The following is a 22,962-nucleotide window of genomic DNA, read 5'->3' on the forward strand; positions in this document are numbered from 1 at the left end:
TTTAGCAGTTGCATCCTCAACAGTTATTCCATCATTAAGATTTTTCTTAAATAAAAATTCTACCTTTCATTATAAAAGCTATAATCAACAAAAGTCACATTCGGTTTTCACCTCATTTTCTGAAATGATGTAGAAGGAACAGCACGCTTAGAAGAGCCAGCTTCTTCCTCACCACTTTCATGGAGACGCTTTCTTGTTGTCACTGGCTAAAAGACAGACACAGTAGGATGGCTACATGAAAATAGGCAAGACAGAGCCTAGCTGTTTTGCTTGCTACAAAATTGCAGGTGTTGGATAAAGTCTCCTTTCTGTGACTAAAAAATCAGCAGGCATAACAAATGTTTCTCTGCTGAAATCTATCTAATTATATATGATCCTTCTCATAAAGGATACTGTCCCCAGCTTTTATCTTCCACTAAGATTTAAAATCGGCCTAAATAGCATCTGATAATGAACATCACAATAGCCTTCTAAACTTTCACTAACATGAGAATTTTTCCTTGAATACTACACAACTGTGACTTGAATACATCAAAACACATGTTGAACAACTCAAATATATGAATAATCCTTTAAAGTGTGGGAGACTATTTCTATACATGTAAACAAAGTGTCTTGCTAAAGCAGAAAAGGCCACTGCTTCTATTCAGAAAGCAGAGAGAATCATCAGACTGCTACACTCATCCAAAATGCACGCTTCTCCAAGTTCTCAAGAGCAATTGATTTTCTTATTATGGATTATCTTGAAATCTAGTTTGACTGTGCAAAGTATTAATCTTCAACTAATGTTACACATACCCTTGTTGATGCTTGTGGTGGATTCACATTGGCACCTGTCTGATCGAGTAGCTGTTGAAATGTACTCTTCATATCCTCATCCTGTGAAAAAAACAGTAGCTTTTAAGTAGTATATGGCATATTTAAGGTAAAAGCTTATATTTTGATTAATGAAATGGATCAGCAGTTAAAAATGAATGAATAAAGAAAAGGACATTCCACCACTTCCCCCCAAATAAACACCTTCCAAATACAGCTTCAGCGAGGTTGCCTGACCAACCTAGTGGCCCTCTATAATGGAGGGTCAGGTTAGTGAAAATGCATCAACCATGAGATGTTGTGGCTATAATCTGAGGAAATTACATTACTTGGAAAGGACCCAATGCTGCTTTGAGCCACCTTTAGCATATGGCTATCCAATAAGGGTCATGAAAGCAAGAGAACAAAAAGCTCTCCTATACAAGTTCTTATGGCGGTTGCTAAGGGTCTTGACACAGCAGTAACACATTCTAGCATGCATCAGGTGGCATCAGGAGGTAATCAAATTGGTCAAGGCTGACAAATGGCTGAGGGCAGAGGGTATACAAAGTGAGCTGCAGTGCTGTTAGATAATTAAGCCACAAATACAACGCATTATTCAGATAAAGATAAAACGCATCAGACATAAAACTAAGGATAGCGTGGCCACCTCAGAGAAATTACCAATTCCTTTTTCTTTCTGGCAGCAGACTGTGCCATGTGGCAAGATTAAAACCTACATACGGAGACCTCACGACAAGATGGAAGGCAAAAGAAATGTTGAATTAAAGGGGAAATAAGCAAAAACGTGTTTAGGGTGGGAAAAGACACTAAATAGTATCAGGCAAGGCTCAAAACTTCAAACAGCAGCAACAACAGTTGTAAAGGACTGTGGAACTGAAGGACACAGAAAGCTTATCATGCTGTAAAAGCATCAATAGCAAGGAGTATGAGCTAATGAAGGCTTTGCCAGGGACAGGGACCAAGAAAACAAACACACTGAAAAATGACATAGAATCTAGTTACCATTGTGAAAGGAAAAGACAAGGAGAATAGTAAAGGAAAAAAATGAAGGAAAAAGGAAGGGGGAAAAAAGAAAACATTCAGGCTGTTGAATTACCTTTGAATTTACATCAAGAAGTTAGGCCCAGAACAATTCAGCTTTGCTGTACTTCGGTTAAGGCTCAGTTCCTACCTGAAGCCAAGGATGCTCTAAGGCTTCCTCTGTTGTAAGACGTTTGCTTGGATCCACCACTAGAAGCTTCTTCACAAGATCCAGAGCTGAGATAAGAAAAAAGAGTTAGTTGTCATATGATCAATACATTCATAATTCTTAACTTCTGCAACATGCATCCATTAAAACTATGTGCAACAATGTGTCTTAGAACACCTCAGAACAATGCCCTTAAATATCAGCTGGGTAGATCACTTTTCTTTCTTCTAGGCACAGGGAGGGCTGCAGACTGTAGCCATTTTTCCTTCACATGCGCACAATTCAACACTTTTCAGTATACCAAAATTACCAGTAGATATAATGAGCATGCATAGGAAGTTCAGCCCTTTCCTAAAAGCTTCAGTACTACTCTGGATAAGCAAAACTAAATGAATTTAGCTTCTTGGTGTACAGTGTCTTGGAAAGCAGATTATTCATCTGGGAAGATGAGAAAGACAAGACATACATAAACTTTATTTTCTTAGGAAATCGCATATTTTTCAGCAGACATTGTGAAAAATATGGCATTTAAGTCACATTTTATGACTCCAAATCTGCCATAATGGAATTTTGGTTAGATTTACTTTTCATTGTGTCTGATTACTCCGTTACACCATTATGTATGATTTTAACACAATTTCCATTCTCATGAACGTCCGACTTGTTATTGAATAGACTTCAAATAATTCAGAAAGGAGTAATACTTTGTAAGTTTATTAGGGAAAAGAATGATTACATCATTTATCAGAAACCCCTCTGCACGTAAAGAGGAGCATCTAAGGCAAATACTACTATTATTTTGTGCATATAAAACATTCTGAGAAAGAAAAGCAAGCAGGCAGTAATTATCATTTCAGTTTGATATGCAAAAAGTCAAATAGCTTTGCAGACTACTTGGCTTAGAGTGGGCCAAACTTAAGGGTTGATTCCACAAATGTGGCTGATACTTTAAGCTCAAAGATTAGCACCATGAAAACTTTTCTCTCTCGGAATTCTTACTCATACCTCTTAAATTCCTGGCATGTTTTGTTTGACACTTGAAAAATCTTTGAGCAAGGCAAAGTTTGTAGACCAGCTTGACAAAGTCATAAGAAAAAGTGAAGAGAGGAAAAACAGATATATGTGCCCACAAACTATATACTTCTGTAGTTAATAAAGCTAAATATTGCTACGAAATCTCTGCGATGAAAATGTATCTGCTCTTTCTAATGCTTCAACTTGGAACATAAAAAACCACAAACAACCATTTTTAAGAGATTACTTAAAAAACTAAACGTATGAACATGGAATGTGCCAGACAGCTGAAAGGAAGTTAGAGGAAAATAAAACCACAAGAATATAGCTAGATATGCTGCTACCCACTGTAATGGTGTCATACCCATGTCTGATACATGCTTCCATTCTTTTGAAATGAATGTGTACTCTCCACGGGTGATTTGATCTTTCAGGGATAGTTGAGTATTTTGCTCATTAAATGGTGGATATCCACACAAGCTATGCAAAAGAATAAAGCAATTAACACAGATTTTGTCATAGTGATGAAACACTACAATCATGCATTTTACAGCATCTGCTATCACAGCGTCTTTTACACATACAGTTTTAAACACGTTTCACTTCCTAATAAAGACACTGAAGTAGCCAAGTCTTGAGCCATGTATGTCAATGACTGCCCAGTGAAGGTAGCATCTACACAATATCTTACCATACAAAGAGAATAACTCCTAAACTCCAGCAGTCCACAGCTCGACTGTATCCAGCAGTCCCAAGTGAATTTAGAATCTCAGGAGCAAGATACGTAGGAGTACCACATAATGTTTTCATAAGAGAAGTTTCTCCAAGAATCTTGGATTGTCCAAAATCTGTAATCTTGTATTTAAAAATGGTAACATCACATTAAATACTAGGATTGACTGTACTAGAATATATCATACTGTCAACAGACGTCAGGAGGTCACATTATGTTTCTTCCTTCCAACTCAGTTCCAGTACATAACTATTAACAAAATTTACCCCAAACATTACTAAGTATTCAGTAAACAACTGAAAACAGGAGAGAAGAAGTAGGGAGAAAGATGACAGAGGATCCCACTTTATACTAGTATAAAGTACTCTCAGCTTTGGATGTAAATGGACAACCACAGAATAAAGTATTTATAGCTTAATAGAAGACATTACTTGAAAAATAAGCAGTTTAGCATGCAAATCTATTCAGTGTGTTATTTAGGGAAAAAAAAAGAAAACAAGATAAAAACAAGACACTCACAAAAAAATGCCAACCCTACCTCCTCCCCCACCCCCCCAAATAAAACCCCAAACAAAACAATAATGACAAAATCCTGTAAATCCTGACACCATACAGTCTGGATGTTTGTGGAAATGCTGTCTGTCATTTGAGAATTTGGACTATATTGAAAAGAAAAGCACTGACATTTCAAGTTGTATACTCAATTAAGTGCTACACAAGCACAGTATTTTTCAGTTGCTCTTAGATAATTGTACAGCTTAAAATATCTACAAATGTAAAATTTCAATTGGGGAGGAACGTTTTAAGTTACTTCACAGTTTGTAGGACTACTTCTGTGTTTTTTGCTATGTTTCACTAAAGAATTGGAAGAAATACAGATTTCTAAATGAACAAAAAGAAATGTAAGCTTCCTTACCTTTATAAGACACGTCTCTTCAGAAGACGAAAGTAACACATTCTCTGGCTTTAAATCTCTGTGTATAATTCCATTGTCATGAAGATACTGGATATATACAGATATATAATCAAAGAAATACTGACTATAAACTTTTTTTAAAATGTAAGCTTTCTAATTTTTCATATGGCAGTGGCAGAATAACTGAAACTAGCTGAAACTAGCAATAACATTGATTTTAACTAGTAGTACAAAACATGTAGTAGAGATACCTTTACATTTACACTCAAGGGAAACTTTCCGTTATTACATCTGAGACATAGTATCATCATGAAGTAGAAGGTAAGATGACTTTACTGTAGGAGCGGCTGTTCCAAAAATGAGAATTGGGGAAAAACCACAATAGTTTACTCACTAATGATTTACTCACTAAGTTTATGATTTATTAATACTTACTACAGAACAACTTTTAAGTTTCTGGCTTTGGCAGCTGCAGATACTAAAACTGAGTCAAGAGAAAAAAAAATGATCTGAAAGCATATCCAGGTCCAGACTATCAAGTTTGATGTAGAAAATCATCTTGCAGAAATTACTGATGGAATATGCTTACCATGTGATGAATTTAGAAGAAATTTGTCAAAGGACTCAATAAGTGGTATTTGAGAGATAGAAGTAGTCTTAACCTGTTTTCTGCTGAAATGAAATGCTTATTCAGGAGTGCATAGGAAAGCATTGGATTGCTGATTTTTTGAAGGCTAATACACTGATGCCTCTGCCCACTCACTACTCACATGATAATTCTGCTGTCAATAAGCATAGCCTGTATTACTGCTTTAGTCCCTGATTTTAATAAGAGTACTTGAGTGTTCTTGGCTGCACTGAGGTAAAGAATCTTGATTGCTCGCACAGTTTTCAGAAGTGACAAACGACAGAAAAAGTAACGTCTAACATTCACATGCATAACCACGTTTTCTTGGTAAAATCCATGATTCTGTACCTTTACAGCCAGCAGCATCTGATAAAAATACAATTTGCAGGTGGCTTCCTTCATCTTGATTGGCCTTGACACTCTGTCATACAATTCTCCTCCTTCCATCCTAATACAAATGCAGATAACAAGTCAATATAACTCTTCCAAAACATTAATCTCATTAGTCAAGACTGAGACCAAAACATTTTGTAGTTTGTTCACAGAGAAGGAATGTATTTCTGAAAATAAGAGAGCAACATCCTAAACACAGCATACACTGTTGAATTAGGCCTAATCTCCTGAGTATTCATTGCTCTTACAAGGCCAAAAATCAAAAAAGTAGCACCAATCCACAATAGCAGCATAGTGGACAACTATCCAGGTACTAAGTGCCTTCAAAGCATAGAAGAACTCCCCTGGTTAACCTAGCTCCTCGTTTTATAGAGGTTTCAGAGAACAGTAGAGGCCAACAAAAGAAAAAGAAAACAAGCAAACAATGCCCCCCACCCTAGAGTTCAGAACTATACACATTCTTTGTGGCTATGAAAAACATTTTACGCATTTACTTTCAAACAAGTTACTTACAATTCCAAAACAATGTAGTAATCCTCTGCTTCAAAGAAGTTTTTGATCTTGATTAAGCAAGGCTAATAAAAAATGGAACACAAATGAACACAATGGAACACAAAGAAAAAAGCAGAATCATTTGTTAAAATGAACATTAAAAACTAAAACTAACATTTTTACCATTTGTAAAAACTAACATTATCAACAATTTATTATCATAAAGTTCCTATTTCAGTACGATTTCAACCATACCAGTTGAACCAACACTTAACACATCTGATTAGTGCCCTTGGCTTTGGAAAATGTTTCATATTCAAAAGTCTGTTGTCTGCTCTCCTGTATCTCCACATACAAAAACATTCAACTCTTGCGGTGACTACAGCGCAACAAGTATCCTCATTTTTTCCACTTGTGAGTTACCATACCCTCAATATTTTCTTTACATGCAATAGTGTATTGGGAAGCAAGGGAAACCCATTAAGCTACGCAGACTTTCTCCTTCACAGAAGAAATGCCTTTTGTGTTGTGGGTTGCAGAGGAAAGAGAGGACACAAACTCAAAACATTGCCAGTATATAATCTTTATATTCCATTATCTGGCCGTATTTACAAAAACACACATTGAGGAAAGATTTCTACAACAGTGGTTCAGGCTGAAACTTTGCCTGTGAAGCTTCTCAAATTTACATCTCAGTTACTCAAGGTTTTAAATCTCCAATCTGTAAAGATATAGTATACTTCAAAGAAGAAAAAAGTGTTCAATAGACTTATTTATATAAGACAAATTACACACATTCACCAACATACTTTCTAAACAGATAAAGTTGATCTTTAGTTATTACACTAAGGTCAGTGAAATATAGAAGTACAATAGGCAGAAATAAAGTAATAAAACTGTTCAATAACACTCACATGATCTATTTTTTTCAAAATTTCAATTTCAGTCTTGATATTAAAAGCGGGGTTCTATTAAAAGAATCAAATATCACATTGGGTAAGACAGTGCTGTTCTGGAATAAGATACATCAGAAATATGAGACAGTACCAAAAAAGCCATAATTTCATATCCCCTGCTACTTTAAGCAACCATATGATATTTTCCCACTGATCAAGCGCCTTGAGTCAATTAAATGAACAGTCTGCTCTCACTATCTGTAGCAAGATATGGCTCCAGACGTCATTTCACCGCAGGTTAGAAATCTCACCTAATTTCGTAACTACAAAAAAAACTAAAACCAAACAACCTTGGCTTATTCTTTTCTTTGAAATTCAGGCTTCTGCTAAAGATAGACACGTGAAAAGCCCTTTTCAAAAGGCCTCAAACAATTTTAGTAAAAAGTAGTATGATGGAGAATATAATAAGATCATCAGTTTGTAATTTTTTGGTCAGATTCTGCTGGTTATGATGTGCATACTAGATGCATTTCAGGAGATAAATGTCATGAGACTCCCTAGCACCCTTTGCATATGCCATAATAACAGTCCTAAATTATGAACACAATGAAACGTGGTCAAAGAATAAAGGTAAGCATTTTCTACAGAATTCTCCACATTTTTAAGTCCAAAAGGCATTTGGCAAGATGGCCAAAACACAGTCAAACAAACAAAACTACTTACTGCCTCCATACCACTTGCCATAAACTTCCGTTTATTGATTATCTTTACTGCAACTTTGTTACAAGTGCTCTTCTCAAATGCCAGTTTGACTTCTCCACAGGCCCCACTAACATAAAAACACAGGTATGGTAATGCTTACAAATACTTTTCAAAAATCTGCATAACAAGCATAGACAAATGAAACTGAAGCATTGGTTTACACACAATTCTTTGAGGCTGCTACATTCTAATACTCTAAATAATGTCAAAACTTTTCCAGAAGACATGCAATAGTTCAGAAATCCATTTAAATAGCAAGTGACATCAATGGCCACCCATTCAAAAACACAGAAGTAAAAATGTAGAGTGACTAATCTGTTTGTATAGAGGGTACCAGTGAATATCAAGGACAAGCTCTGCCACCATTTCCATCTCACAAATGCATTTAAGAGAACCTATCAAAGAGCTCTCTTAACATTGGTCTGCACAAATCTGAACAATAGATGTGACAATACTTTTATTCTTACTAAGTAGCAATTATATTATAGAAAGAAATGCCTGTATTTTGCATTCAGATTTGTTCTCACTTAACTAGTGTCCTCTAAGTTCTTCACTGACCCTTCTTTTTCCAAAATATAAAAAAATTACCCTCAACTTCAGACAGCCTCTCTCCTTCCTGAAAATAGTTCTTTCCCCTTCTGTTTGAAGGCCTCAACAGTGATGTGGTTAGAAAGCTACATGCTACCTCCAAAAATATAAAATATAAAGACTTACAAAGAATCCACAGGCTTCAAAAACACCCAGGTTTCACAATGGCAGGTTACAAACCCTAAGTCAATTATAGGACTGAAGCCAAAATTCCTATTTAACTTGTGGCAAAGAACAGGTTGACTTGGATGTTACAATTATTTTTTTCTTTTTCCTCCTTTTTTTTGAACAGCAGCTCAATTAGCACTGGAAATAATTCCACAACAAGGTACTGGAAACAGTAAGAAAATTCATGCTTAATACTGAAGAAAGAAGAACTCTTACCTTCCCAAAGTCTTTGACATGATGTATTTCTCTCTGAATTCTCTAGGAAATGCCAACTGATCATCCACCGTAAGATCAGAAAATACAAACACTAGGAAGATGAGTAGAGATAATCCTCTTATTAACTTTAAAGTTTTGTTATAACAAACAACACTGCTTCCTGAGCTTTTCTAATCAACAATATAACTAAGAGAATGCTGCCTGCTAGAAGAAAGGCATAAATATATCAAAAAGTTAATTGATGCTATAAATTACATCAGTTATGTGTTAGGCAACGTGAGTCTATGACAGAAAACTGACATCTTTAGTATTATATTCACAGTAGTGCTTAATTAACTTAAACTACATTTAAGGACAAGAGAGGCAAGAATGTCAATGTTACAGCACAGAACAAAGAAGTGACAACCAGAAAGACTGCATCTTATCAGAGAACCAAAGGACAATCGCTCAACCCTGCAATTTTTTAAGAGGGCTTTTTAATTATTATGCAGCAGCTGGTAAGTACCTGGTTTTTTTTTTCCAACTTCAATAGATCATTTCCCCCTGTTCCCACCAACACATGCACAGCTACTGAAGCACAGGAGTGCTTCAAAAATAGGAAAAACAACTATTAAAGTTTGGATTCTAGTAAGATAGTTCCTGATGCATCTTCTTTTAAATTTGAGGGGTTTTCAATTTTTTGAGATACAGATAATTCTTATGCATGTACTAAAACATCCACTTGTAGCTGTGTTTTAACAGCACTTGTGAAGAAGCTCAGCTTGCATGAAACACGCAAATCACTGTAGAAACCACCTCTCACTCAACAAATGAAGAACCTACTTATGTTGTGGTACATTTTACCCTTGTTATTCTGTATAGACAGTGAAATTTCAGAGTTGTGAGTCAGTGGAAGCCTCTTCCCTTTTCCAATGAGCTCTCTGTTAACAAAAGTTCCATTTGCACTGTGGTCTTCAATGTAGGCAACATAGGAATTTTTTGGACCCATTTCCTCAAAGAGAAAAAATAGCAAAGATAACAGTAGGGAAAAAACTATTGTGAAGACAAGACAGACTATAGAGATTTATTGCTGGCTCAGGAAATCAGACTACTGAGGTCATTTCATAAACTGGATTAACAGAGCATTGCCAAGAGTTGTGCTAAAGGAGTCAACACTGAAGGTACTTGAACTCCAATTTCTCTAGGATCCACCCTCACCAAAATCAAACTTCTTCATTTATGCCAAGATATAAAAAGACCTTTAACCTTTTTAGCACCTACCCTGAAGATTCGGAAATGCTTCTTGCTATAGTTTTGGTAGAAGCCAGTCTCAGACAATCCAAGTTTAGAAAAACTATAATCGCAGCTTTTTTCTCTTCCAAACCAGTATTCATCATTCACACAGTCTATAGAGGAGGGAGAGACAACATAAAATTGCAGGACGTTATTAACTATGGCACTACAGAATGATGCCAAATGGTATTGAGCAGGATAACAAAGACAAGATTCTTCCTATACAGTCAAGTTTATTTGTCTTAATCCAGACAAAGCACCATTCACTATTAACATCTTGTACAGTACTTAAATCATTTTACTCTAGCAAGAGGGGAGTTTTTGCTCCACACTCAGGAATATATAGACTTGTGTGATATACGACAAAATAAACTATGAAAAACAAAAAATACTGCACGTAACAAAGAACATAAATACCCCAGAGCTCCTGTAAGTCAATGGAAGCTGTGTATCTGGTGGGTAAACACTGGGATGTAGTAAGGAACCAAACATAACTGCAAAAGTTGTGAGCTTCCATTTAAAATTGCTGGCACTTAATTTGAAAATGAAAAGACATTGCTCTCTATCAAGCTGCTCAAAACTTTTCTGAGGTACTACACATGAACCATGAAGCTTAATACAGCATGCACATACCATAATTGATGAAACCTTTTCCAAGTGCAAAGAGACGACCCCAAGGCTGAGGAATAAGCTCTTCAGATTCTTGGTCCTCAGGGATTGATGGGAGCTCCTGAGTGGGAACAGTGTCCAAAGAACTGAGGGTCCCAGAACTTGAAGAAGACTGACTAGTACTCTGTGACCCACCAGAAGAGGAACTGGTACCACTCTGGGACTGTTGGGTACCTTGAGACTGTTGCACTTCACTTCCAGTCTCTCGAGACATGGTGGCTTCAAAGAGAATGTTTAAAGAACCAATTACTACAGCAAAGTAAAACTGACAAATATTCACAGGCCATACTATTTACATCCAAGCCTATTCTCAGTCTTCAAAGAAGTAAAACTTTCAACTAAAGTGTGCATGTGTGGATTACATGTAAATCCCCAAGAACTTTGCAAACTGTATTTTTCCTTTTTAAGAAGAATGTGGTAGTACCTCTGCTGCTTCTAATCCAATACTTAAATCTTATTTTCAGGTTTTCACTTGAGCTCTTCAGGACCCAAATGTCACAAACATGTGTCCTGCACTCTCTCACAGTAACCACTGCAGCTCCTCAAAAAACAAAGTGGAAAACGTGAAAAGAGAAAAAATATATTATAAAATGTGGTACGTTTTCTTGATGCTGACTGCACCAAACAGACTTACCACACAGCAAGACAATCTGGTGGTTTGGCTGAATATTCCTTTAATATTAGATTATAACTCATGAATGTTCACATATCTCTTCCTTGCAGACTGTCTTCAGGAATTTTATTTACAAAATAGGCACACCTACATATAATTCATGTACCAAACTCTACCAGACTCAAAGATATACACCACTCCCCTAGCTGCTGCTGTTAAAGATGGCAGTAAGAAAAGGCAACAAATGGCACCTCCCCAGCCTGTTAAGACAGAGGAATTTACAGCCATGCTGTGCCTTCCTGCACAGTTCAGAAAAAAGCAATCCACAAACTCATCTTTTTGCTGTTGGCCTTCTCCAACAGCATCTGTGCTCATCTCAGAGTCACCTGTTGGGATCCCTGCACTGACCTGGCTGCTTGCTGTCTGGATTTATCAGCGTATCGCGGGTTTTAAGCTCGTTATCATCCAGCTCAATGTGTACTGCCGAGTAATTTAACTCTTGTAACCAGTTTGCTACATTTCATCATCAGTGATAAAGCCCGGCAGCGCCTTAGTGACCGTGTCGCTTCTCTGGCAGGTGCTCGGGAAGGCGGGCGGCGGCGCGGAGGCCGCGGGCGGCGGGTGGCGGCGCAGCCGAGCGCGGGCAAGACCCCCCGGGGCGGAGAATGCCGGGGCGCGGAACCGCCGGAACCTCCCGTCGCAAGCTGCCGGTACTGGTATCGGCGCGGGGGACACGGGGCGGCAGCTGGACACAGGCCCGGCAGAACCCGCGGCGCAGGGGCGAGCGCTGCCCTCACCCGCAGCGCCCCGCTCCCGCCACCCGCCTCAGCCCGCTGTCCCCGCACCGCCCCCTGCCTCCCCGCCCGAGCGCTGCAGCTCTGTTCCCGTCGGCACCGCGCGGCCGAGTGGGCTGCGCGATCCTCCCGGGAAAGGCAGCGGGGGCCGGCCCGTGGCGGACAGCGGCCCGGAGCGCCCACCGGCCGGGATCCGAACTCACGGGTGCTGGAGCCCGCGCCGCCCGCCGCGCGAACCCAGTGCCGCCTACCTGCGCGCGTGCGCCCCGCCGGGCCCCGCTACGAACCGAGCCAATCAGCGTGCGGCGTGCCGCGCGGGGGCTGCCGGGAGCTGGAGTTCCGGAGGATGCAGGCCGCGCTGCGGCAGCGTCTCGGCGGGCTGCGATGGCCGCTCCGCATATCCGAGGCGGCCCCGCGGCCTCGCTTCGTCGGGCCGGGCTCTCCCGCGGCCCTGCGATGCTGGAGCTGCGGCAGCCCCCTCGCTGCCGGAGAGGGGCTGCCGCACTTCTGCCCCGGCTGCCGGGCCCTGCAGCCACCGGGGTCCCGGCCTGACCTCTTCCGCCTGATGGACTGGTGAGTGTCGGCGGGGCGGCCGCGGGCTCGTTCGGCTGCGGGCCTCACGCCGCCTTCTGTCGCCCGCAGCGACCGCTCCTTCCGCATCAACGCGCAGCAGCTGCAGCGGCGATTCCGGAGTCTGCAACGCGCCGTTCACCCCGATCGCTTCGGCCAGAGGCCGCCGGTGAGCGGCGGAGGAGGCGCCCGGTCTCCCCTCCGAGCGGTTTGCGCGGTTTCTCGGGTGGGGAGGACGGGCCCCGCTGTCCCCACGTCCAAACTGGAGACGTCAGGGCTCGCAGGATCCGCGGGGGCGGGAGCGGCCTTTGGCTGAGGTCCCACCGCCCTCCTGATGGGGATTATAGGGATTCCTTGTGTACTGAAGCTTAAGCGAGACTTCCACTCACCGGTTTGCGGTGGAGGATGACGATAGGGGGCTGCTGTGGTTCTCGAGATCGTAGTTATTATATGAGGTGACAGTTCATTGGTGCAGATAGCCTGCTCCATATTTATGCCGTCTCTTAAAAATCAAGTTCCAGTTTTCTACACCTGTTTTGTTGTGGGAACGCTAGATTTCTCTGCTGGTAACAAAGTGTAATGTATTTTGCCACTTGTTATTCATTTACTTACCCATTTGCAGAAAGAACAGTACTACTCTGAGCAACACTCTTCCTTGATCAACAAAGCCTACCAAACTCTGCTGAACCCTTTGAGCCGGGGCCTCTATCTAGTAAGGTGTCCAAGCTGTGTTTTATCCATACTCCTATCTACAACTGATCGAAAGTGGCAGAGACAGTTGGTGTTAATGTAGCAAATCAGGACTTTGATTCCATCATTAATGCGCTAATTTGTGTTCCTCTGAGGGATCTACAGGGATTGAAGGGAGACCAAAAAGAAGCTTATCTGAAAATCAAATCAGCTTTTCCACTATTTTAACAATTTATTGATTATCATGGTCCCATGTGCTGCTTATGTTACATTAATTTATTTTTTGTATCACACATTGTGTTTTACCATGGCTGTACCTTTGAAATTTCAGTTGGACCCTTGGCAGCCTTCATTACAGTCCTTTGCTTTGGTTAACTGCCTGTTTTTGTGGTATACTTGGATTATAAGACTGACTTTGTTTGTCAGCGTTTCACAGAAGTCTATCAGATACAACTCTGAGTGAGCACTACTAAAAGACTTCATATTCAGGAAAACAATTCAAATTAAACAGATGTAAGAATGTTTATTTCCAAATTCATATTTTCTTCACCAGCTGGAGCTGAATGGAGTAGAGCCTCCACAAGAGACAGACTGTGATGCAGACTCAGTGTTTCTCACAGAGATCATGGAAATTAATGAGAAATTAGCAGAGCCTAAAAATGAGGATATCCTTAAAGAAATTGAAACTTTAATTAAAGGTAGGTTATGATTAGAGGGTTTTGTACTGAACTAATTTTTCATGTGTATTCTGACTCTTAATTTTTCCAGCATTTTTCTTTCTGTGTCTCTAACTTGCATTAATCTTGAATTGACTCACTCCAAGAGTTTCCCTTGCCCCCAAAAATATTGTCTTTACCAATTTCTGCTATCTAAACATCAAATCTGGCTTGAGAAAATCTGTGTTAACTACCTATTCTGATGGCAAAATAGATAAAGATATATTGACTATAAAAAGAAACTTACTCAACCTTCAGCAGATTAAGACTAAGCAGACTGTTATAAAAGAAAGAACCACTCAAAATGAAGTTTAATAAAATGCTTGAGTAATAATCACATTAAATAGCTTCATTTATACAGATGTTTCACCCTCTTCAACTTAGCAACAATTGTATTAAGTGATTATTAACTGTTTATCAAGCAACTTTATTGTTGGTGATACCCAAAACATTTTTATTGGTATATTTAATTATTTGCAACAACAGTAGTGTGCCAAAAGCAATTAGAATAACTAGAATGAAAACTAAAGAAAATAAAATTAACTATAGCAGGGTAAACTGATACACCAAAATTAGGTTTCTGGGAAGTTAGTGTCCATTACTTTGCAGTGAAATTGCTGTCTCTAAACCTGTTTAAACAAAGACATGTATCTGTTTGAAACTGTAGTTAAAAAAAAATTGACAGCAATATTATGAAAAACTCTCTTGGCTCCTCAAAGACCGTGAGTCTAGGATTTAAGTTTCCCACTGCAGCCATTCAGAATGCAGTGGTATGAAAAGTACTAAGTATGTAACCAAAAGTTAATTAAATAACTTGTTTTGCAGTTAGAGAAGAACAGCTGACCAAAGAGGTGACTGCAGCTTTTGAAAGAGGTAGCTATTTCTCTGCTATGTATTTACCCCCCTTACCTATCAGTTATAAGTGTTGAAAAACCCCACACTCTCTTACTGGCAAATACGTCCTGAACTACGGAACAGAAATGCTGCAGAAACAAGTGTTCATTGTTTGGTATTTAGAACAAATACTTCTAAACTGACCTTTCTGCTCATTCAGGAAATTCAGGACCTCACACAAAGAAAGTCAAAATCAAAAGTTCAAGTAATTCAGTTTGCATCAAAACAGTGGGAAACAGTTGCTTCAGGTGGGAATGCAGATGTTTGTTTGTTTCCCAGAATACTTAGAAGGACAGACTCTTTTCTTAATGCAACTTACCACCTATTCTGAGGTTTCAAACTTGCATTTGGGAGACCTTACTCTGCAGACTTGAAGCTGTCCATACTGTGGCAGGTGCTCTTCTTTGTAGTACAAGTCAAGACAGGAACAATTCTGCTGTGTACTACTGAAGCTGTAGGGCAAGAAAAGACCTGATGCTCCATTTAGCCTATGGCTTTAGGGAATTCCTTTACAATAACAAACATAACCATATTCCACAAACATCTGATAAACAAGAGCTTGAGCCATTCCAGACTAGCTTCTTGGGGAAGAAACCTTTACATTTCTTTCCTGGGTGTTTGACAGCCTTGTTGTTAGGCTTATGTAGTAGTGTGTTATAATGCCAAAACATCACAGGTGAAGTAGTGCTGGTTAGGCCTACATCCAAAATACTGCAGCATACAATCTGCCACTTTCTACTACAAGAGCTAAAGATTGTGCTGCATCTGTCCTTGCTAGGAAGTGATAAACTGCTTTTCCCCTACAGTTACTTAATTAAGGAGAAATTGTTTCAATATCAGTTTTGGAATTGACACTATCAATACTGGAGTCCTGCAGAGCTTTTGCATTTTTCAGTGATGGCAGTTGGTTTTACTGCCATACTTGAAAAAAACCAAACAAACAAAACCACCACCAACCCAAAAAACTCACCAGTTTGTCTTATGTACTTAAAATTCCCCAGTGGCTACATCTGTACTACAACTACTTTACAGAACAGTGATCGAGGGATATTCACGTCCCATTTCTAAACTGCACATTTTTACATGTTTTGTGGATGGCCTCAGTTGAAGTGTTATAAAATCAGCCCAGGTGAAAATAATATGGTTTTCATGGTGTATGAGTCCTTACAACTTGCACTTCTTAGTACTGAAATGGGTGTTGTCTTGGAAATATTGAGATTAATTTTGAAAACAAATCTCAGTCTTCCCTCTGTAACCTAGTAATGTTTTATTTCATTTCAGATGATCTTCAAGAAGCTAAGAAGCTTCTCGCCAAAATGAAATACTTTGCAAACTTAAAGGATAAACTGAAGAACAAGAAGATCCCTTCCTGATACTGCCTCCTTTACCACTAAGAGTTAACGTGATTTTCAATTAAATGGCTGATTTGGTTACCAAAAATCAGGAAAATGCTGTTTGCTTCCTACATCTTTATTTAAAACTTTTATGTCCAAGAGAAGAAAGATAAATGTAGAAGTCCATTCAGTGCTTTCTGTAGCACTAAGTAACAGATGGAATCGGGAAATGCTTACAACCAGGAAAAGATGGAACAGGTAAGCCAGGACTAGTGTCCTTGCAGTTACAGGTGTGGAAATGAATATCAGAGAGGCACACAAATACTGCGTTACTAGGATTTCTTACTTTCTGACTACTAAAATAGGAAGTACTTTAAATTGAGAGAGTCCTGGATTAAATGTTGGCGATGAAGCAGAAAGTTCAACCCCACAGGTCTTTCAAGCTTTCCCCAGTCTTGTGTGTCTGCTGGGAACTGACATTCAAAACCAGTAGTAGTTCTACCCTGTTGCACAGTTCAAGATGTTAAGATGTGATTTTAGGGAAAAAAATAGAAACTAAAACCCTATAAATGTCTTATTAGTACCCTTTTGGGAAACAAGTCTCCCTAATAAACTGTATTAGGTGCTGTACTGTCTCTGTAGAGCTAACAGTAATAGGACTGGATGAGGAATGTCCTTAAATTTTTAAAATAAGTTATTTGGGGTATTAAGTTGCCCTTTTTCACCTAATTTACATTTAAACTACTATATTTCAAATATCAGTTTCTCATTAGGTCAGTTCTTGTTTGGGTTTTAACACCTCAGAATACTTCTGCAGTAAAGCACTAACATATGCTTGATTACCCAAACCTGAAGAAGCAGCTTCAAAAAAAGGAGAGCTACTTCAATTATCTGAAGAAATCTACCGAGGGGAGGAAATCATTGAACACGTTTTGGCATTTCTATGTCCGTACAACATTGTTGTATCTAAACATCACATCTTCTATATATAGTGTAATATATTGTTAATAGCATTTGAAACAGTGTATGTTTTAATGGCATTGCAAAAAGATTAACTTGCCTTTAAACTTCCTCTAAATACACAGAAAGATTTAACAAGCTACTTGTTCATGGCATTACACTGCTAGTTTATAAGACACTATTCATAATTCTCATTAAAGTTCTGTTACAACTATGAAATTACATTTCGTTTTTTAAAAATTCATCATGGAGTTGTCTTCTTTCATAAAGCTTGGTTTCCTTTTGTTTGGCATTTCTTCCAAAATTAAGCTTGTTAAATTCCTTTTTGATTTCCAGAAAAGACTTTTTTTTTGTCTCAGGAAGTACAAGGAAGATGAAAACAGCAACTAGGGCACACTCCAGTAAGAACACCAGAAAACAATACTGCTTCAGCCCATTCTGAAAATAAAGTTTGAGTGCAGTATATTTCAAGTATGACATTGGGTTCTGAAATACACGCTTTTTGTTTGCATTCACGCTTAACACTGCTGCTCAGATATTTAATAAAAAAACCTCAAACACTCAAGCCATGCATACAACCCTCAACTTCACATATTTAAGAAATTATTTTTAGATAAGACTATCAGGTGATGTGCAACACACTTGACAGTCTTTTAAGGAAAAAAGATAAAAGTTTAAACACACTAAAGAGTTTCATTCACAATGTAATGACAAGTCAGCATTTGCTACTTAGCTATCTCATCTTTTAAAATGTCTTTTTCCTGAATGTTTTGTCAATATTTTTCAATGCTGTACATTAAAACAGCTATCTTAGTCAGAAGCAGAATTCAGCCAAGAAGAAGGGACTGTCAAAATCAAGACACCCTGCTGCCTTCCATTCCTTCTTGCTCTGTTTGCAAGAATCAGTGCTAAAACTGAAAATACACAGCTAGAAATGAAAGCCTGTATTTTTCCTAATAGTCCTCCTGATCGCAGAACCCTCTGTATATAAGTTTAGCAAGCTCACAGAGAAGGTGTGACCCACTCACCCCAGGTACCATTTCTACTTTACTTTGACATAAAAGTAGGGGATGTTATTAAGAAAGAAATGTGCTACTTCAGTTTCACTATGTTTAAGAATCCTTACTATACTTATCTCACCTCTCCTTACTGTATAAGAAAAAGCAATTTGATGGAACCAGAGAGAAGACTAAATGGGACGTGAGGCTATTGGGGAAAATACATTATGTGTACTTACCACTATAAAGGGAAAAAGCATCCCGACTGTGAAGAAACTAATCCAACTAACAGTCCCTCCTATCATGTAAGCAGCAGGACGTGAAGACTGTATAAATAGTTCAGCTGTCAGGGTATTTGTTATGCCACCTGGGAGATTGAGTTCAGAAAGAGAATAGGTTATTCTGCTGAATGTCCACTTATGGTATTTCCAATGATTTTTCATTAAAATGAGTTAGTTGCTTTTGAACATGCTCTATCTTAGTCTATTAAAAAAATAATTATTCTTTACAGCACATTTTTTAACCTACTACCCATGCTGTACTTGTCCTTCAGAAAAGAGGCCCTACTTCAGCAGCACTGCTCAGGCAGCAAGGGCTCCTTTAAACTGAACGGGGCATTCCTTGCTTCTCGTATGACTCAGCTGGATTGAAGGCCAGAACTAAGACCCAAGTGGTGTGCAGCTGTCCTTGGGAAACACGAAACACGCACGGTAAGCCTCCGGCTATGGGAGAGCAAACTGTTGGGATCACCTGTGTTCCTTAACCAAAGCATCCACAGCCTTACAGTAAATACTGCCTGTCTGGCTTACACAGCAAAGCTGCTGACATACCTCTGGCCCCAGACACACATTTCACCACTTAAAGACATGTACCACTATGATACCTGGTCCCAACCCAAAGCTCAAGATGAAAGCAAATATAGATGTCATGCTGACATATGGCACCCATGAGTACAGTTCCTGGAACAGAAGAGAAGGTTTTAAAGTTTGGCTTAACAGTTACATTTCCTTTTGCTATTTTATTGCAGTAAAGATGTACAGTCACTCATGGCTGTTGACAGCTAATTTATTTAACAGTACAGCTTCAGGGAAATTAAATATTGTTTATTTAATTGTTACTAAATGGAGTCTAGTACATCTCCTCTGAGGCTAAAAATTTACATCAATATTGAACACAATCATTCTGTGTTGTTACTAGTTGAGTATTTTGTCAGTGTACTGGTTTTGATATTTTATACTGATCCCAGGAGTTAACTGTCATTAGGCACTTTCACAGCATGAACAGGCTTCACATCCCATTATTTATGTATACATCAATTTCAGTAGTGCAGCAAAGAGGCATTAGAATAACTACATACATACAAAACTAGGTGCATTAGAAAGACCAGTCCTAAGCTTGAAACCCCTTACTCAAAAGCAAACTGAGACATTTACAAAAGTTAGAATAAAGTCATTGAACCTAGGCCTCTACCTGGTAGCTGGGTCATTCTACTTTTTGCCTGGCCTAGCAGCTCATTCCAACCACACAGAAATGACTGTAGGTGCCTCAACTGTCACCTGCTTGCCAGTCTGTGCAGCTTCTGACCATACTGTCACTCAAGATTGCTGCTCTTTCATCCTACCTTTGTCATTAAGGATTTATCAGGCAACCTAATGCTGACTACAAGAAGTTGCTTGCTGTCAGAGCTACACCTGCATCATCTAGCTTGGATTACCTGAAGGTAGCCATAAATTCTCAGTACAGTCTGCAAATTTAGAGATAGATTTGCTCTAAACATTAGTTTCAGGAGGTCTGTGGGGCTGCTTTATTTGAGCTCATATGCTATACAGAACAATTTACGTTGCATCTCTATTCTACATTAAAAGTTGTCTTCACGTGACAGGTCTAAGGCATTGTGAATATCTCTAGTGAGTTTACAATAGTCTCCATGAATTTACACTTCAGGGATTTAAGTGTCTTTTTACCTTCAACATCTTTACAGTATTTTTTGTTTGATTGTTTGCTTTAAAATTAAGTGACTGAAGTGTACTCTGACACCAGACTCACTACACAGTATTTCATCCTAAACTTACTTCAAAAGCTAGAATAAACTGTTTTATCATCACTCAGCTTTGTCAGCATTAAACACAGACGCAGAGAAGTATATGAAATCTTAGCTGAGAGCATTCTCTTATTTAAGGGAAACATGGCTGCACAATCCATCAGATCTTGCAATTGCTGACATTTTTCTATGCTGTCTAAACCTATGGAGCTCTTTTCTTTTGACTGTGACAGATTTTCACTCACTATAGTCAGAGCATGTAACATAAATACAACACAAACTTCTTCACACCTGGTAAGTCAGAGAGAATGTTAAAACAATGCACCAAAGGCTCATAAGGAGGTAACCCCCAATGATGAGATATCTTCTTCCCACAAAGTCTATCAGTAGACCCTGTGGACAAGACATAGTCTTCTGTTACTATACTGATCTCATATTTACCAATGTGCTTGAAGAAGAATCATTACTAATGAGTAATGCTAGGAGGTAGAATAATTGTTACTTACACAGGTGAGGGCTGTGAGGCATTCACAAGCTCCAGTGCCAAGTGTCACATAGGGAATTTTTTCTGCTGAGATCCCAGCTTGTTCAAAAATATATGTTGCATAGAAATAAATCTACAGCAGAAAAAAAAAATAATGGGGCATTCCCAGGAATTTAATTGTTGGCTGTAAATGTAGTCAAGATCATACTAAACATACATGTGTTTAATCTTGTGAGTTATTAATTTGACAAATACAAGAAGAGTCTGTTACATTTATGACTAGGTAAATATATACTGCTATCATAAAAGCAAGTATAATTATTCAACTTACTGAATATAACTCTTCACATCCTTAAAGCAGACACAGTGGGATAAGCTGATCTACCTTTAGTTACTTTTTCAGAAGAACATAAACACAAGTATTAAGTCCTTCTTTAAAGAAATTTACATACCAGAAATGGAAAACAAAAACACTAAACAAACCAGAAACACAGAAATAATACAAAGATATTCTTTCCCATTTATCCCATTTCTCTGAACTTCTCCATGTGGATCCTTTATGTTAACGAATGGTTGAAAACCAGATGGAAGTTAAATAATTACTGAAGCTGTTTGTATGTATGAAAACTTACAGCATTTATCCCACTGAGCTGTTGGCCCATAGTCAGCACAATCACAGTGATGAGCTGCCATCTCACACCACAATCAGTGAATAATTGCCAGGGCTTCTTGGGTTTCTCCCCATCCAAGGCAAAACATTCCCGTTGTATGTCTTCCATCTCACTTTGATACTCAGAAGAACCATGAAATCGCTTCAAAGCTAAAAAAAAAAAAGAAAATTAATTCTCTTGGTTTCACCTGTTGACTACAGCTTCTGGAAAATCATCTCTTTCCATAATGACTTGGCTTTTCCTAGGACATGAAAACTTTGTGCTTTAGCACCCTGGGAAAATAATTTGCTGTGTGACTTATGTTTTGCTTGCCAATTTTCCAACACTTTTGCTGTGGTGGATTTGGACACTCCAGTTACATTACTTCAATTTTTGAGAGGAATATCTGGCTTCTAACTATGCACCAAGGAAAAAGTGGTTTGTATCTGAACCACAGACCTCCAAATAGATTTTTCATTAAAGGACACTCCAAGCAGTTTGAGATCTTTTGCTTAAACTTGAGGCAGATATGAAGCTTTTTGTTATGCCCATGGAATGCACTTAGTGAGCTGGAGTAAAGATGATAAGTAATACTTCTAAGGCAAGTATTATCAGAAGTCATTTAGACGTAAGACTAAAATCTTTACTAATGGTCCTGAACTTAATATAACATTCAGTGCCTCTAGAACATTTAAGCTTAAATATGTAAGTGATAATTTGCCTTCTTAAGGGCAACAGTAGTACTTTTGATGCTCCTAAAAGCGAACTTTCCAATGCTACTGTTATCACTAGCAGTGTAACCAGTTTGAAGCTCTAGCCACTCTGCAGTATCAGTTCATGAACAACAGTGTTCATGGAGAAAAGAAACCAATCCGTGATTATGTTTTTTTTAAAGCGAAAATGAGAGGGAAAACCTTGAACATTATACAGAGATTGCAAGCTTCACTTACATTTGAAAAACTACATTTAATGAAACCCAAACTAGATAATAATCTGACAGGGACATAATGGTTATCTTGTCCACAGCTTCCAAATTAGAATCAACTCCACAGGTCATTTGTAGTTACTGTGCTTTTGCAGTTTTAATTGTCTAAGAATATTTTTGTACAAAGTAAGCAGAGAAATTTTTATTAGATTAGCTGACAGACTTGGGCGAGGGGGAGAAGACAGGCCTGCAGGCACAGATAGGTTTATATAAAAATATGTTAAAATATAATAATTGTAAAGAAAAGGAATGTACCAAAAAAGAAAGATATTTTGAAAGGAAAACAATGCCAAGTGACACCCAGTGCAATTGCTCCCTATACGCTGACTGATGCCCAAGCAACAATCACCCCCTCCTGGCCAACTCCTCCCAGTTTCCATACTGTGCATGGTGTTCTATGGTATGGAATAGCCCTCGGGGTAGTTTGGGTCTGCTTCCCTGGCCATGCTTCCTCCCAGCTCCTTCTGTGCCCCCAGTC

General features: G+C 38.7%; 3 protein-coding genes across 13 annotated transcripts in view; 1 reads left to right on the forward strand and 2 right to left on the reverse strand.

Annotated features, from left to right (window-relative positions):
• On the reverse strand, positions 1–12,498 carry CHEK2 (checkpoint kinase 2). Of its 5 annotated transcripts, none has more exons than XM_062010117.1 (15): positions 12,414–12,498; positions 10,720–10,974; positions 10,075–10,199; positions 9,658–9,805; positions 8,815–8,905; positions 7,804–7,909; positions 7,099–7,152; positions 6,206–6,267; positions 5,648–5,747; positions 4,672–4,758; positions 3,714–3,877; positions 3,387–3,502; positions 1,991–2,076; positions 799–879; positions 1–206 (listed from the first exon to the last, which is right to left on the reverse strand). In XM_062010117.1, the coding sequence occupies exons 2-15, from the start codon at positions 10,967–10,969 to the stop codon at positions 108–110; spliced, it is 1,569 nt and encodes a 522-aa protein (XP_061866101.1). In that variant the 5' UTR covers positions 10,970–10,974; positions 12,414–12,498; the 3' UTR covers positions 1–107. The 5 variants fall into 5 exon arrangements, 4 of the variants coding, with proteins under 4 accessions (XP_061866101.1, XP_061866104.1, XP_061866100.1 ...); XM_062010120.1 differs by lacking the exon at positions 12,414–12,498 and adding an exon at positions 12,366–12,397; XM_062010116.1 differs by lacking the exon at positions 12,414–12,498 and adding an exon at positions 11,777–12,397.
• On the forward strand, positions 12,482–16,472 carry HSCB (HscB mitochondrial iron-sulfur cluster cochaperone). The gene is made up of 6 exons (XM_062010127.1): positions 12,482–12,735; positions 12,805–12,901; positions 13,355–13,444; positions 13,976–14,120; positions 14,964–15,011; positions 16,314–16,472. The coding sequence occupies exons 1-6, from the start codon at positions 12,509–12,511 to the stop codon at positions 16,403–16,405; spliced, it is 699 nt and encodes a 232-aa protein (XP_061866111.1). The 5' UTR covers positions 12,482–12,508; the 3' UTR covers positions 16,406–16,472.
• Positions 13,672–22,962, reverse strand: part of LOC104560229 (solute carrier family 2, facilitated glucose transporter member 11) — a 15,170-nt gene continuing 5,879 nt past the window's right edge. For 2 of the 7 annotated variants that reach the window (XM_062010121.1, XM_062010125.1), the window contains 6 exons: positions 21,482–21,669; positions 20,872–20,982; positions 20,657–20,758; positions 19,208–19,283; positions 18,564–18,691; positions 13,673–17,764 (listed from right to left, as the gene is read on the reverse strand). In XM_062010121.1, coding sequence (XP_061866105.1) covers positions 17,546–17,764; positions 18,564–18,691; positions 19,208–19,283; positions 20,657–20,758; positions 20,872–20,982; positions 21,482–21,669 — 824 coding nt within the window. In that variant the 3' untranslated portion in view covers positions 13,673–17,545. Of the gene's footprint in view, positions 17,765–18,563; positions 18,692–19,196; positions 19,284–20,656; positions 20,759–20,871; positions 20,983–21,481; positions 21,670–22,962 lie in introns of those variants that run through there. The other 5 variants (XR_009819925.1, XM_062010124.1, XM_062010122.1 and 2 more) reach the window with 5 other exon arrangements.

This window comes from Colius striatus, chromosome 17 (genome assembly GCF_028858725.1).
Source record: "Colius striatus isolate bColStr4 chromosome 17, bColStr4.1.hap1, whole genome shotgun sequence".
NCBI lineage: Eukaryota > Metazoa > Chordata > Aves > Coliiformes > Coliidae > Colius > Colius striatus.

Bases quoted from the DNA above. Each gene is read 5' to 3' on its own strand.
- HSCB (XM_062010127.1), top strand. From the start codon at position 12,509: ATGCAGGCCGCGCTGCGGCAGCGTCTCGGCGGGCTGCGATGGCCGCTC. The intron at 12,902-13,354 runs GTGAGCGGCGGA...ACCCATTTGCAG, and splicing joins GCTTCGGCCAGAGGCCGCCG to AAAGAACAGTACTACTCTGA. The intron at 15,012-16,313 runs GTAGCTATTTCT...ATTTCATTTCAG, and splicing joins GACTGCAGCTTTTGAAAGAG to ATGATCTTCAAGAAGCTAAG.
- CHEK2 (XM_062010117.1), bottom strand. From the start codon at position 10,969: ATGTCTCGAGAGACTGGAAGTGAAGTGCAACAGTCTCAAGGTACCCAA. The intron at 8,906-9,657 runs GTAAAATGTACC...TCATCTTCCTAG, and splicing joins GTCTATACAGAATAACAAGG to TGTTTGTATTTTCTGATCTT. The intron at 4,759-5,647 runs GTACAGAATCAT...GTATATATCCAG, and splicing joins AGATGCTGCTGGCTGTAAAG to TATCTTCATGACAATGGAAT.